General features: G+C 49.1%; 1 protein-coding gene across 1 annotated transcript in view; it reads right to left on the reverse strand.

The window, feature by feature from the left end:
• Positions 1–9,638, reverse strand: part of Ptprj (protein tyrosine phosphatase receptor type J) — a 161,670-nt gene extending 152,032 nt beyond the window's left edge. The window contains exon 1 of the mRNA XM_076569857.1: positions 9,219–9,638. Coding sequence (XP_076425972.1) covers positions 9,219–9,461 — 243 coding nt within the window. The 5' untranslated portion in view covers positions 9,462–9,638. The remainder of the gene's footprint in view (positions 1–9,218) is intronic.
• Between the last annotated feature and the right edge of the window lie 4,038 nt (positions 9,639–13,676).

The following is a 13,676-nucleotide window of genomic DNA, read 5'->3' on the forward strand; positions in this document are numbered from 1 at the left end:
TTAAATCCACCCAGCTGGATTTAATCCCTTAAATGCGATTTAAGAGATTCTATAGCATAATTTTGTCCCATCATTATGATGCTTCCTTTAACTTTAGAATCTTTAAGTAAGCACCTCAGTATTTTGTAAAGTATGCTTCTTCTAATTCTATCCATTTACAAGGCAGACTGTGATCTCACTTAACTCACACACTGGCCCTGAGTAAGAAGCATCGCTATTACCAGTACTGTAGATATATGAACATGAGGGGTCAGAAGGTCAGAGCACTTGCCCAGGAGCACACAGCTAGTTAGGTGCCAGAGTCAGGACCCCAACGAAGCAGGCTGGCTCCAAGTTCTACGCTTCCTTATGATCAAAGGTGCTAAGGAGTAGGGGGTTGCACCTAAAACCATCAGGGAAAAGCTGGTCTGTAACAGGAATGAGAGTCTAAAACCTCATCCCCTAATTTTCAAAGAACACACAGTAATAACAAAAAGACAATTGCTGATGTGTGTGCATATGTGTGTGCATGAGTATATGGGTGCACGTGTGCATGGGTACATGGATGCATGGATGCATGGGTGCATCCACCTGCCTCCACCCTGCCCTCTGCCCTAGCAACAGGGCTACAGACATCTAGTCGAGGCTTTTACACAGATACCAGGGATCCAAACTCCTCAGGTCCTCATGCTAGCCTGCCAAGTACTTTACCATCTCCCCCAAAAAGAACTTCTTTTTTAACTGAATTGAGATCTAACAACAACAACAACAATTAAATGACCCTCAAACCCAGGAAAAGATATTCAACTAGCTGAAAATTAAAGATACAAATAATTTTCATGATAAAAATTTTCACCTCCCAGACTTACGCATACTTAACGATCCTCAACCCAGGCGAGGGTATGGAGAAACAGGCCTCTTCAAACTCACACATGTGGGTCCATCTGGGCAACAGATCAGAAATCCACTCGGCAGCTCGGGAGTTTTACATGGACACCTGCTTCTTCCAGCTCAGCAATCCTGGGACCAGAACTGCACCAGTGGACCACGCTAAACTACCTACCACCTTGGCAGCTTCCGTAACAACCCCTCATGCTTCCATGATTCTTAACCCATTGTGTTTTACTGTGCCGGTTACAAGAAATAAACGCCAGGGTCATTCCAAGAGGAACTATCCGTGAAAGGGAGAGGGGTTACTAACAACAGGGGGGGGGGCCATATGTCTGGAATCCCGGCAGTCAGTCAGGAGAATGGGTTTAGACAGGTACAAAAATGGCAAATTTAAAAGGCTAAGTACAGAGCATGACACGTACATAATATGCCTGTAAGTGGCTTCTATGGGCCAGCAAGATGGCTCAGTAGGTAAAGGCACTTGCCGCCAAGCCTGATGACGTGAGTTTGAGCCCCAGGACTCACACGACAGAGGGAGAGAACCAACTCTCATAAGTTGTCCTCTGACTGCCACACATGCTCCATGGTACACCACACACACACACACACACACACACCCAGTGAGCTAGTGTTCTCTCTCTCTCTCTCTCTCTCTCTCTCTCTCTCTCTCTCTCTCTCTTTCTCTCTCTCTCTCTCTCTCAAACACACACACACACACACACACACACACACACACACCTAGTGAGCTAGTGTTCTCTCTCTCTCTCTCTCTCTCTCTAACACACACACACACACACACACACACACCTAGTGAGCTAGTGTTCTCTCTCTCTCTCTCTCTCTCTCTCTCTCTCTCTCTCAAACACACACACACACATAAATAAAAATGCAGGAACCTGGGGTGTTAGGCAAATACCCTAGCACTAAGCTACATCTCCATCCCGTGAAACAATTTCTGGAAGTCTGAAGGAGACACGTCATGTATGTAGTTTGGCCAGTCACAAACTCACTATATGGCTGAGGATGAAGACCTTCTGATCAATCCGCCTCTCTACACCTTGTTCATCACAAGAAACCACTTTCTTCCTGCAAGAATATCCATCTTTGGCCAGGCATGTAGTGCACACCTTTAAATTCAGCATTTCAGAGGCTAAGGCAGAGGCATATCTGTGAATTCAAGACCAGACATAGTGAGACCCCACCTCCAAAAAAAAAAAAATCCATCTTTGAAAAGGACTGATAGTTTTCTAAGCTTACAGTGGTTCCCACATTCCAAGACTCCCAGTGGATGCCTCAAACCACAGATGGCACTGGCCTCCACATGTATTATATATACTCTTCTTTCCTATCTAACATACCAATGATAAAATCGGATTTATAAATTAGATGCAGTGAGATATTAGCAACAATAAACGAATAAAAAATAGAAAGTTATAACAATACAGTCTAACAAAAATTATGTGAATGTGGTTGCTCTTTCAAAATATTCTACTTACTATTTCTAGCCTCAGTTGAGCACAGGTAACTGAAACCTCAGAAAGACTACAGATATGGAAGGTCTACTGTACACACGTTTACACTGGAGGGCTTTTGACCTGGGCTTCAGAGGTGATTTAATTTTAAGAGTCCAGGGGCTAGAGATGTAACTCAGTGGAGAGTGCTTGCTCAATGCATGAGAAGCCCTGGGTTCCAACCCCAATACCACAAAAAGGGGGTGGGGAAAATCTACTCTGAAGAGTTCATTAAAAGCTGGGTATGGCAAGGCTAGATGGTACAGCCTTTAATCCCAGCACTAGGGAGGCAGAGGCAGGTAGATCTTTATGAGTTCGGGGCCAGCCTGGCATACATAGTGAATCACAGGCTAACAAAGGCTACACTGCACTGCAAGACCCTATTCGAAAACCAGAAGAAGAAAACAAAAGTCTGGGCATGGTGGCATGCACTGTAAACCTCACTAAGGAGACTGAACCCAGAGGAGCCCAAGTTTAAGGCCATCCTGTTTCAAATACAAGAAAAAAACTAAAAAGTGCCTACTAAATGACCTACAAAACTCCTCAAACTTCACGCCAAATTCCAATGTATTCATTCCTTGGGAAAAAGATTCTTCCCTTCTACTAAGGGTCTTGTTACCCGCCACCAACAAAGAATACTGCTCTAAGGTCCGTGCTGGTGCTAACTTTTAATACCTCGCTCAGTTCTTCAGAAGGCACGAAATGATCCTGGGCTGGCCCCTGGCACATCTACCCAGAAAAACAAGCACCCCGCTCCTGCCCTGGAGAAGCAGCTAGTTTGTCACATAATCAGGGCATTGTCTGCCCAAGCCTCCGAAACAGCAGCAGGGCACAGCTTCCCTCTAACAGGAAGAAGGAAAAGTGGAACTGAAAATTATTTGCATGGCTAAAATTAGAGCTTCTGTGGGAGCTGCACTGCTGGTCTCGTCGCCCCCACCTCCAGCCCAGGCATTTCCATGCCATGGAAATGCTGAGACAATGGGATGACTACAGCTGTCACTAATAAGGAAGTAATAACAAGTTTCCTACAGCTCCTGTCCTCCGAGGGGTCACCAGAAAAGCCACTGGAAAGCCAGCCCTACCAGACGGGGAGAAACCCGCTGTGGACTTTGCTGGCCAGGGATTTCTGACACTTCTAGGGGTCTCCACCCAGGGACCCTCTGCCCCTCCTCGCCATTCCCTCTCTGGCACATCCAGCGCCAGCTCTTTCTCTAAAGGGTTAACAGGGGACGACACTCGAGGCCAACATCACTGTGACTAGACAGCTGGTGTGGAGCTCAATCATTTCCCACCTTCACAGCCCATAAGAGAGCAGGGTCTTCTTCTTCCCCAGGGTCACCTTACTCAGGGACTGGCCCCCAAATTAGGCATTTATCACCGGTGTAGTTTCACAAAGACCACCTCATACTTACATGATCATTTACTCAGACTGCTTCCTCCGATTCACTATTATATTTAAACCAATTTCCTTATCATGACCCTATATGCAGCCTAGTCTGCCTATAAACATGGGCTTGATACAATTTACAGATACTGTTTCACTAATTAAAATAATTCCTAACGTATTAAAAAAAAAAAACTTCTTGAGAAACATTTGACAAATATTTGTTCTAGAAACTGACTTGAGGCCCCGTTTCTTCCCTTCCCACCCTGCAGTCCCCCCCAGGAACAGCAGCAGCCACTGCCAGCAAACGGACCAGGCTTTAGGTTTGACTTGAGTCTGTCCTTCTATCTTCTTTGATCCCTCCACCACCCAGCTAAGCCGGAAGCATTAGTTCCATTTCCCAGATAAGGAAATGAAGAGTCACCGAGGGTGACTGGCTTGCCTGCTGTTCATGGAGCTACTGAGTGACAGAGCAAAACTCACACTCAGACTCTCCCCTTTCAGTCTGTCCACACCAAGGCAGGTGTGCCTCTGTATACAAACCCGGGCTCCAAAGAAACATAAGTAGCCAAGCATTTCCTGAAGGTGTTAATTCGACATGATTTGGGACACAAAGAAGCCAAAACAACATCAGCCCTACCGGCTCTCGCCTCAGAAGTCCCGCATCAGTGCTGTTACACACTGAAAACCTTCTCCAGCACAGGACAGTAAACTGAGGCAGTGGAGACCTGGCTCTAAGGTCTAAGACTCTTCAGGGGTTGCGAACTTCAGTTTTCTCCCAATAGAATGAGAACGTGAGTACCAGCTCCCACCGGAACTTCCCCAATGGTCAAATGCAATAAAGCATTAAAAACCCTAACACAGTACCTGCCACACCTAATGCTACCTATTAATTACAACATTATCAGTGGCATGATGTTAGAAGAGAAATACACAGAAAATTGCATCTTATCCCGGCACTCAAAATAATTCCCCTGGCCAAGAAGTGAATGAACTAAGAAGTAATTACTTATGATGCACTGGCAAAAGCCAGGCTACAGCCATCCAGCAACTCGGCCTCAGCCTCAAGCATTACTTTTAGGAGCTAAATAACCTCTTTGCTGACCAAAATTGCTCACTCCGGAGCCAGGATTCTCTCTGCTCAGAAAAGCATGGTTATTCCTGGTCATCTTTGTCCTGGGCCTGAACTTGAAGTTAGCCCAAAGTCACAGACTAACCATAAACCAATTTGCTCTGTTGTCTTAAACTGTCTGCAAACAAAACAGAACGGTTGGGTTTTCCTTTGTTGTTCTGAAGCAAAACAAAAATAAAGTCACTCCTGAGAGAATTTAAAAAGCAGTTATTAGAGGAGCCAAAATATTTAGTGTGTGTACTCTGGTTCAAGCAGGAAAGTAATCAAGCTGATGGATTAGCCATGATACATAAAGATACAAACTTATCATCCACCAGGAAGCAAGAAAACAAAACAAAGCAAAAAGCGAACCCTGGAAGACCAACCAAGGGGCCACCGGCTGTTTTGTTTCCATTATTATTAATTATTACTATTACTACTACTGCTAGTGTTTTAAAGCAGACTGGGTCGAGCAGGGCTAAATATCTCAAGAGGGGAAGGAGAGCTCACTTTGCCACACTGCCTAATACATACAAAAACCAAAACTAGTGTGTAAAAATGTACCCAGAAAGGGTCGGTTAAGACAGCATAACCATGAAAGTCCTCGCCTAGAGTCATCTCGGACTGCTCTTCCTGTCTTGGAGAGAGGGAGTGAGATGCCAGTTTCAAAAATGGCTTTTCCGGGCCTACTAAGTCCTGAGCCTTCCGGTAGCTCAGTTCTCCAGTTTCCACACCCTGTCCTCATTAGTGTCCAAACAGAGCTGGGTCTTTTCTGTGACCTCTCTTTCTTTTCCCACTTTAATAAAGAAGCCTCATAAAACCAATCAATTATTAGGGAGGCCATCAAATATATCCCCTCTTATTTCCTACACAAATAAATTTCAAAAATATCTCAATCTGACTTTTAAAAGATTCATTATTTTTATTTTATGTATGTGTATGTGTGTCTAACTATTGTGACTGTCTGCCACGTATGGGTGGGTGCCTGTGGAGATCAAAAGAGAAGGTCAGAGCCCCTGGAGCTGGAGAGAGTCGAGAGCCGGGTCTAATTGACTTTTAAACGCAATTTGTAAGCAGTCTGCGGCATACACAGTAACACAGCACTGTACCCACAGAGAAAACACAGCCAAAAATGCTAGGCACAGGTTGTCACTCAAGTTCCACTCTGGGCTTTTTTATACTCTTACCTTTGCCAAGTAACTTCAGCCCATCTCCCGACTCCAATATCCTCATCTACTAAGTACGACAAGTTTGAGCTGCCTTCAAAACCTGGAGCTATCACCATGCATGGAAATGCACAACTTTAATCTCAAAGCTAGAGAGGCAGAGGCAGGTAGATTTCTGTGAGTTCAAGGACAACCTGGTCTATATAATGAGTTCTACCAGAGAAGGCTGGATACATAAAGAAACCTTGTCTCAAAAAAAAAAAAAAAAAGAAAGAAAGAAAGAAAAAAGAAATTATCTTTTTTTCTTTAAAAAAAAAATGGGGATTGAGGAGAACTGCAAATATGTCAATCAGGGTAACACACACACATGTGCAGATGCAGACACCTGTGCTCACACTAAGGCAGAGGACAATAAGCCTTCTGATCTGTCACTCCACCTTATTCCTTTCAGACAGGGTCTCTTACACAATCTAGAGGAGCCTGGTAGCCAACAAGGCCCAGCGATCTTCTCATCTCCACTCTCCCCAGTGTGAGGGTTCCAGGCACACACGACCATGATCCACAGTATGCGTGAGCACTAGGGGTTTGAACTCAAGTCCTGAGGTGTGTGCAGCAAGATCTCTTACTCAATGACCCACCCTCCAAGCCCCCGAAACTATCTTTGAGTCAGTTCTAAAGGGCATTGATTTGAAACTGAAAATGTAACTCAGTGGTAGAACACATCTGCAGCATATTCCCCACCCTGGGTTCCAGACACACACACACACACACACACACACACACACACACACACACACACACACAAAGCCAGGGTGGGGCACCCATTCCCTGTAATCCTTATTATCAGAATGAAACTGCTGAATGTGAGCTTTTGAAGATATTTCTTCACAAAACCTTTTACATTTCCTATTTTGTAATAAATCCAAAGACTGTGCAGCCAGTACTCTTGGGTTTCCACAGAACACGCTACAGAGGAAGGAAATAACCAAACACCAGGCAAGGGGAGAGCAGCAACACGCTAATGAAACACAAGGAAGGATTGAGCAAGAAAGAAATGCACCCAAGATACTTTCTGCTGATTCAAAGCACAGCTTGCAACTTATACGTGTGTGTGTGTGTGTGTGTGTGTGTGTGTGTGTGTGTGTGTGTGTGTACCAAATGAAATTAAAGGGAAAGTAGATCAAATGCTTCTACAGTATAAACTTTCTTAGAAGAGAATATCAAGGCCGGGCGGTGGTGGCACACGCCTTTAATCCCAGCACTCAGGAGGCAGAGGCAGGCGGATCTCTGTGAGTTCGAGGCCAGCCTGAACTACAGAGTGAGTTCCAGGAAAGGCGCAAAGCTGCACAGAGAAACCCTGTCTCGAAAAACCAAAGAGAGAGAGAGAGAGAGAGAGAGAGAGAGAATATCAAGACAGGGTTATCCCTGTACATGGGAGGCAAACGAATCCCAATGGGTCTGAAGCCACCCTATTCTAATAGTGAATTCCTGGGAAAGGGGGTTCTGGGGGGACTTCAAGTATGAAACAAACGGTTCTTTTCCTTCGACCTCAAAGACTGCTGTGCATGAACTTCTTACAGGGGCAGGATGAAGACGACACTTACACACTGACCCTTAATGTCAATTCCATCTGGTAAAGCATTATCTGAAAAGTGGATTTCTGATGTTTACAAAATTCTCTCAGACACTGCCCATCTGAAACCCTACAAACAATCCTACTAAGCCACGGTGTGGCCCCACCCCCACTCTACAGATGCTTCCTCCTGAAGATGGGAGGAGGGAAAAAAGGCAAATTCAACCTTGATGCTTCATTAGACACTGGCATTCATCTCACACCTACTCAAGTAGAGAATTATTTGCTGGGGGTCACACCACCTTCCAGGCCTCCCTGAGACCTGTGCAAATCCTGCTCTAGAAACTCTAAGTGACTCCTGCTGAGAGTGAGGGCAGCCCCCAGGCTTGGGCTCCCTCCTTCTGCCTGCCAGCTCTGCTGCCCAAGTGCGTATGTTTCCTCTCAGACAATCCTGCGTGTGTGCATGCAAAGTTTTCCCTTGAAGCCAGGTTCCATCCCTAGCCAAGACTTGAATTGTGTTTCAATGTCTGCTTGGAGCTGGTCTCTATAAAGTAAGTGAGATTTTTCATTAGCAAAAAGCAAGACAAGAGCATCCTCCTCCAGGCCACTTTCCGCTGCAGGGTTCAAGACCACAGCCAGCTCCCAGAAGGCTGTGAGGCAGAACTCGCTTGCTCAGCTCCCGAAGCACCCGCTGGGTGATTCCACTTTTTCGCTTCTCTCCCTTAGTTCCCTATCTGCGAAATGGGAATATCCCCCCACAACTGCCCTGCATCACATCCCCGCCCATGGAAATACCACAGAACGGAAAGATTCAATATTCGAGGCGCAACATTTCCGAAAAAGTGAAGCAAGGAAAAAAAAAAATGGTTGGGAGGGGCGGGGGTCAGCTAGCACCCACAAAGCACGAGTACACACCTAGAAAAGCCAGCACCATCTCGGGCGTGATGATGAGAACAAGGCCGGCAGCCTCCAGGGACGCCTGTGAGCGGCCACCTTGGCAGGGCTGGGAACTTTCCCTACCAACAGCGCCCTCCACCCTGAGGTCCCGCGCTTCGCCCACCGCCCGACTGCCCTGCGCCAGGCCCTGTCCCCGAGCACCGGGCCACCGCTACTGCCCTTCCGCCCAAGCCCTCGGACCCCCTCCAAGCCAGGTCGGAGGGCGGCCTCGGCTCGGCCAGGCCGGCCCTGCTCCGCATCCACAGCCCTCCGCAAACACGCCCCCTCCGGCCGCCTCCGGCGCGCGAGCTGGGCCCGCGCTGGCCAGATGTGACCAGCTCCGGCCAAGGCCGGGCCACTGCCGCCTGCAGCCCACGCGGGGGCTTCCACGGAGAGTCTACGGTGCACCGCGGGGACACCCTGGGGGGGGGACCAGGATCCCGCCCACCCCCTGGCACCCGGCACCCGGGGAAGGGGCTCGGTGGCGGGAGCGGGAGGCCGGCCGATCCCCAGCAGCCCCCTCCAAGAGGAAGGCTCCCAGCACCGCGATCCACAGCACCTTACCGGATAATCCTCCCTCGAGCGGGTGACACACGGGCAGGTGCAGGGGATGCCAGTCCGGCCCGCGTCCTCCCACCCCACGCCCAGGCCCACCCGAAGGGCTTACCTGGCCCAGGCGTAGCAACAGCAGCAGCGCCCAGAGGAGCCCGGGCGAGCGCGGGGGTGGCCGCGTCTCCAGCGCCGCGGGCTTCATGCCCTGCGCGCCCTGGAACGTGCCCGGGACGCGCCCCGCCGTGTGCCCGAAGCCGGGCGCCCTGGTCTCCGCCTCCAGCCGCCGCCTCCGCCTCCTTCTCCGCCAGCCAGTCCGCCTAGTCCCCGCTCCGCCCGCCCCGGGCTTCCCCGGGGACATGGCAGCGGCGGCGGCGGCGGCCACACGGCGGAGCCTAGCGCGCTTGGCGCGGAGCGGCCGCGGCCCTAGACACGCAGGGGCTTCGCGGGGCGGAGCGAGCGGCGCCCACCCCCCGCGCGTGGCGCCCGGCTCCCGGCTCCCGCGGCCCCGGCTGCTCCCTCTGCCTCCTCCGCGCGTCATGCGGCTCGGGCTGCAGGGAGCCGCGCCGAGCGCTCGGCCCCCTCTCCTCCCCTCCCCCTCTGAATATTCATCGCTTCCTCCCGCCCGGGCGGGCCGGGCGGCTGCCGTGCTCCGCGGCCCCTCGCCGCCCTCTCGCCGCGGCCCCCGCCCCCAGCGAGCTGGCGGCGGGCGGGGAGTGGGCGGTGGCGGGCCCGGTGCACGCTCTAGCGTCTCCCCTCCCGCGGCCGGAGGAAGCGCCCCCCTCCCTGCCCGCCTAGCCCTCCCACATTCCTGGGACTCGGGACCGGGGACGCGGCTCTACTGTTCCAGAGCCACACCAGTCAGTGCGGATGGTCACTACGGACTCCCCAGCACTGGGACTTGTTCCCTGGCCCCGGGTTGAGTGTGCCTTTTGCCCAGGTCACAGCCATGCTTGCTTCCAGACCACAATCTGGTGAAGCTTGGCCTGTGGCTGGGCTTTGGGGAAAGGACAGGGTGAACCCCGAAACTATGGGAAGCCTCCATGCATTCTCTTCTCTCCCCTAGACACTGGGCTGGGAAGCCAGAGAGCCAGCACAGAAGCTGGTCCAGTGAGTAAAGCCCCAGCTCTGGCATATGGCAAGCCCAGCTGTGCTATATACTAACCCTAGTTGTGACCTGGAGAGCGATGCTTCACCTCGCTGGACCACCCTTTGCTCTTGTATAAAATGAAGATACCACTGGTACCTGTCCTCAGAGACCCGGCTGGCAATTAAATGAGATCATGGGTAAGGTCCCAAAGAGGGTGGGAATACAGAGTGAGCCCATCTGGCAGCTGTCATCACAAGACCTGATCTGAAGGGAGTTACAGATTACCACGAATAATGCTACTGTGGCCTGGCTCACAGGAGACTGAAGAGCCCAAGCCGCTACACCAAGAAGTAATGAGAGACAGTACCAAAGCAAGGCAGGCTAGAAAGGGAGAGATTGATTCCCACCTCGGGTAGAGGTGACACTTGAGCTGACTTTGAAGGGTGGTTGGGTTTCACCAGGCAAGGTAGAGGGGGGCAGTGTGGCAGGAAGTGGGAGCCACTTGGGGGGTGGGGAGAAAAACCAGAAGGCAGATGCTTCAACCCTGGCCTTCTAAGAAACAGGAGTAGGAGGCTGAGCGTTCTATTTGGGGAAACTTGTGTGGCAAAGATAGTAAAATGAGCCTAATCTGAGAACTGGAGTGTAGACCACCAGGTATTCAACCTGTCTCCGGGCACCCCTCGGGCCCCCAACTGCGAGGTGGGAACAAAGCTTCACACAGAGAGACAGGTGCAGAGGGAAAAGGACTGCACCTGTCCTTCTGGTACTCTGCATCTGATTAAACACTATCTGATTATCACAGCCCACGAAGAATTATGTTCCTCCCTGTCTCACCCTTCTTGAAGCAGAAACAAGTGTTTTTTAAAAGCACTCATGCCAGCTGGACATGGTGGCTCACACCTTTAATCCCAACACTCTGGAGACAGAGGCAAGTGGATTAAGTTTGAGGCCAGCCTGGTCTACATAGTGAGTTTCAGAACAGCCAGGGCTACATTATAGAGAGACCCTGTCTCAAAAACAAACAAAAAAGCCTTTATGTCCATGGTGCACAGAGGAAAGGCAATTCTAGTGCTACTAGGTCTGTATGCTGTCCCTGGTACTCACAGACCCTGTAACAGCCATCCTGTTGCCACAGATGGACATCTTGGATCTGCAAACAGCTGTGTGAACTCTTGCATGCATTTTGATTTCCTCCAGGTAAGATGTATGTCCCCACAACAGCCTTTTCAGAGAAGAATTTAATATATGCATAATAAACAAACCACGATAGACCAATGCTCTGTGTGAGAAATGAACCCTGAACAGTGATAGCTGTAAGCTCCGTGTGGGCAGGATCTCATCTCCTCTGTCTACTCTATGGCACCTTGTTCTGTGCTAGGTCCATAGTAGGCGATGGATCTTTGTGCAAATGTGTGGTTACCTGATGGGAACGTGGATTCTCTGCAAAGACAAACTGGGAAAGAATTATTCCCTCCGCAAAAGGATTTCACATGGCTGGTCTCTTATGCAGCTAATTATGTGGTGTGCACTTCTCTTCAGTGAACCATAGCTTTCTATGCTTAACCTTGACCAAGGTTTTATGTTTGCCAAGTTGTTCTGTTTAGTAAAAAGGTCTCATGTAACCCAAACTGAGCTCAAACTCAATATATACCTGAGGATAACCTTGAACTTCTGATCTCCCTCCCTCTACCTTTTGAGTGCTAGCTAGGATTATAGACATGCACCACCACACCCCACTGACGCAGTACTGATTCCACATCTTCATGCATGCCAGGCAAGCACCTCTGACTGCCTTCCTCATGGAGTCTAAGAAAGCCACTCAAAGGCAGGGTGTGTGTCTTGTTCATCACTATATTCACAACATATAGAGGTCATTCCAGTTATACTTACTTAGTTAAACTAAGTATGTGCCTTTGAATAGCAAAATAAGACACAAATTATATACTTACACAACACACACACACACAGTTGAGGAATATTATTTCAAGGTGTGTTACTTTTGTTTATGTTGTATTTGTTTAACTCTGTGAAGCTGTGATATTTTGCCTATCTAAAACACCTGATGGTCTAATAAAGAACTGAACGGCCAATAGCAAAGCAGGAGAAATAATCGGCAGGGCTGGCTGGCTGGCAGAGAGAATATATAGAAGGACAAATGTGGGAGAAAAGAAGTAGCCAGAGAAGGAGGAGGACTCCAGGGGCCAGCCACCCAGCTACACAGCCAGCCACGGAGTAAGAGTGAAAGTAAGGTTACAGAAGTAAGAAAAGGTAAAAACCCCGAGGCGAAAGACAAATAATTTAACTTAAGAAAAGCTGACGAGCAACAAATCAGGCCTGGCATTCATAATTAAGAATAAGCCTTGCCAGGTGGCGGTGGCACACGCCTTTTATCCCAGCAGCCTTTTTATCTCGGAAGGCAAAGCCAGGTGGATCTTTGTGAGTTCGAGGCCGGCCTGGTCTACAGAGTGAGTTCCAGGACAGGTACCAAAACTACACAGAGAAACCGTGTCTTGAAAAAAAAGAATAAGTCTCTGTGTGTGATTTATTTGAGAGCTGGGTGACGCGACCCTCCCCCAGACCAAAAAACAACAACAACACACACAACACCAGATTCCACTTACAAAATAGCTTTTCAAGAATAAATCTACTATACAAAGTTCAAGATACATTTGCCTTGACAATATACAGTACAATGATATTTGACCTTTTTTTCTATCATTTCTTCTTCACATAAAAGCTAAAGTTTAATTGAATATAGGAGCAGGCACACAAAAATGTCAAAACAAGAGGGATACATTCCCAAGTTGCCCGGTAGGAGTGAGTCATGGTGGAGCCCCAGGGTGGGGGTGCCAGGGTCCTTCCTTAACTCTAAAGGGTGATACCAGGAGCTCCAGCTCTGCAACCAGCTCTTTGGGCAATCTTTGCTGTCAAACATGCTTAGAACATGCTACTAAGTCACCTGTACCGTGTCTCTAATAAAATTATAGACAGAGAGATATACAGACGGATACTAGATAAGTAGGTAGATAATGGTTCCGTTACTTGTGCCAGGTCATGCAGCTGCACATGCTAAAACCAGGAACGGAAAGCACCTCTTTCTTGGCACTCTGCCCTGGTACCCTCACCTCCTGATGTTTGCAGATAAAAGGTGACGTCAAGTGCTCCTGTGCTGTCTCTGTTTCTTTGTTACCTTCTCAAGCCTCTATTTCCCACCAATTTTAGGATAAGAGATAGAGTCTTCCACTTCACACCCCACCCCAAGAACCGGAAGAGGAAGGCAAGTCCTTAATGCCAAGTCTACATCCCAGCAGGAGGCAGGCCTGCTGGGCACCAACCTCAAACCAGGTCACCAGCCCCATAGGGAGTCCATTCAGCCTGGCAACCCTCTGTGTACTTTAAAAAGCCACCATGAGCACACCATTCTCCAAGGCCCTCCTAAGCGGAATGGAATGTTTCTTGAGAGTCTGATTAGCTAATGCTGCAGGC

The sequence above is a fragment of the Peromyscus maniculatus genome, chromosome 4, assembly GCF_049852395.1.
Source record: "Peromyscus maniculatus bairdii isolate BWxNUB_F1_BW_parent chromosome 4, HU_Pman_BW_mat_3.1, whole genome shotgun sequence".
Taxonomy (NCBI): Eukaryota; Metazoa; Chordata; class Mammalia; order Rodentia; family Cricetidae; genus Peromyscus; species Peromyscus maniculatus.